The 2500-nt window shown below is 46.0% G+C and overlaps 1 protein-coding gene across 1 annotated transcript in view; it reads left to right on the top strand.

The window, feature by feature from the left end:
• LOC143038347 (protein sax-3-like) overlaps positions 1-2500 on the top strand; it is a 272969-nt gene that overhangs the window by 254108 nt on the left and 16361 nt on the right. The window contains exons 4-6 of the mRNA XM_076207378.1: positions 1-5; positions 959-1453; positions 1766-2500. The exon at positions 1-5 is cut by the window's left edge and continues 268 nt beyond it; the exon at positions 1766-2500 is cut by the window's right edge and continues 170 nt beyond it. Of these exons, the coding sequence (XP_076063493.1) occupies positions 1-5; positions 959-1453; positions 1766-2500 (1235 nt within the window). The remainder of the gene's footprint in view (positions 6-958; positions 1454-1765) is intronic.

The following is a 2500-nucleotide window of genomic DNA, read 5'->3' as shown; positions in this document are numbered from 1 at the left end:
GCACGGTAAGTCTTTTTAATGTACGTCTGACCTCAGTTTACACCTTAGGTAGTATGACATCTTACTTGTTTGTATCGATCACGATGAATCCACACCTTTCAATCAATGTTGAAGCCAGAGCACTCTACACTCAACAAGGTGTCAAACGGGGTTGTCAAAGGCTGTCAAACTGCTGTCTATTAACTCCGGTGAATACCAAGTCAATATAGCTATCAAGCTCAGTACCTAGAAAAGAGGACTTGGCTATATTCTTTTACTCGATGCTATATTGCTTTTTCTTTTCATTGAAAGAATTTTTTTTTTTATTATTGACGGATGTCAGTCTATGTATATGAAATTGGTCGCCACTCAAAGGCGTCTGCAGTGCTTGAATCAGGTTTGGTAGGCTATAACATCCCTTTACGGACTTTCATTAGATAGCACTTACGATTCTGTCGAAGTGCGCAAACAATATCTTTCGTCATTTCAGCAAAATGACGATTGGTTTTAGAGTGGAATCATACTGAAATTGAATTCATGTGCGATATTTTTTATTAGTTTTGCAGTTCCGTTGACAGTGTTCTTTTTTCATTTTCTTCTTCTTTTCCACTGAATGAATTCATATTCCCAATATGTAACGATCCTACAAGGAATGTTTTCTTACAGATGTCTCTCCCCAATCAAAACAACTTTACATTGTTCGATACAAATGTACCCCTTATAAAGTAACCTATAGAATACCAGTCGCATAACTACTACAGTGATTATTTTAAAGAAATATAATGACTACTTGCAAATATTTGATGAAATATACATCCATTGCCTATGCAAGTAATCATATGCAAACTGAATTCAAAGGACTTGTTTAATCTGAGACGCTAATGATGTTCATCGTGACTATTTAAGAACAACCTCATGACTATCATTTATTTTCCAAGACAAAAGTGATGACCTCCGTATTTTCGCTTCTCTTCACCAGCACCTCCCGTCATCACCAGTCAACCAAAAGATGTCCGGGTAGGTGTCGGAGGAACGGCCACCTTCGACTGCGTGGTGGCTGGCTCTCCCCAACCGACCTCCTACTGGCGTTTGGCCTCTGACACAGACGTCCTCACACCCGGGCAAGACTCGAGGATGGGCCGCGTGGTTGTGTCTCGCGACAACACTTTGACTGTCGGAAGCGTTGTTCCTGAGGATGAGGGTTTCTATACCTGCGTGGCTGTCGGACCCGCAGGCTCTGCCGTGGCCTCCGCCTATCTCGATGTACGACGAGTGAGCGAGATGCCTCCGCCTTTGATCTCCGTGGCGCCTCCGAACATGGAGCTTCCGGTAATGACTGAAGCAGAGCTCCCCTGCGAGGCAGTGGGTACCCCTGAACCTCAGGTCATGTGGCTGAAGGACGGGAAGACCTTGGAATTAGGCTCCCTGGACGACCGCATCATCCTGTCCCCACTCGGTACACTTCGCATTCGAGGTAAGAGTTTGTATATGAGTTAAGATTTCAAACCTGACGACCCTGTACACCACATGGGCTGTCTGCTTGTGGATATTGACTTTTGGTGCATTGTAAAAATTTTCCTCTTTCTTATTTATATTAATTTTTCATTTTTTTTTCATTACTATTACTTCATTTTACTTTATTTTATTTTATGTATTTATTCATTTATTTTATTTTATTTTATTTTATCTTATTTTATTTCGTTTATTTATTTATTTATTTTTTATTTTATTGTCTCGACTACATCTTGTATCGACCTCCACCACGTTTCTTTCTTTCCCTCCATAGAGCTGAAGACAAAGGACAGCGGTACGTACGAATGCGTTGCCTCTTCCGAGACCGGGCGCACTTCGGTCACCGTACAGCTCCAGGTGCTCAAGTCCGGTGCCCGAAGAAACAACTTCACTCCCCTTTCCATGCCGGCAGCGCCCTCACATCTCCAGGCGAAGGCGCACAACGAGACGACTGTCGAAGTGCAGTGGCAGGTTGGGGAAAAGGGCACGGGAGCGCCTCTTGCTGGCCACACGGTCCTTTACTGGAGTCCCGAAGAACGAGGAGGATGGAAAGCCGCTGCCGCGACGGTCCACTCCGCCTCCTCGGCCGTGGTGTCGTCTTTGAAACCGGATACCCATTACGTCTTCGTCGTCAGGGCGCAGACCACCAGCGGAGTCACCTCTCGGCCTTCCAGCATAAGCGAGATCGTCAAGACACCACCAGCTCGTAAAGGGCATCGAACTGGAGAGGACGACGCACGAAGAGTTCTTGCAACCCCGAGTATCAGACTCGTCTCAGTGTCTCCCAAGAGTCCTACGGACGTGAGGCTGACGTGGAACCTTCTGACGGCGACGCAAGACCATATCCAGGGCTTGTACATCCGGTACCGTCCCCTTGGGGAGAGACATTCCCAAGCTCCCATGGAGGTCATCAATGTTCCCCTGGAGCAAGCTACTGAAACTTTCGACCTCACGGGCCTTCTGCCAGGGACGAAGTACCAGGTGTTCCTCGTACCATATAATGGGTATG

Source organism: Oratosquilla oratoria, chromosome 24, assembly GCF_046742065.1.
Source record: "Oratosquilla oratoria isolate Oo_2021 chromosome 24, ASM4674206v1, whole genome shotgun sequence".
Taxonomy (NCBI): Eukaryota; Metazoa; Arthropoda; class Malacostraca; order Stomatopoda; family Squillidae; genus Oratosquilla; species Oratosquilla oratoria.
Note: the sequence above shows the minus strand (reverse complement) of the source record. Positions and strands in the feature narration are given on the sequence as shown.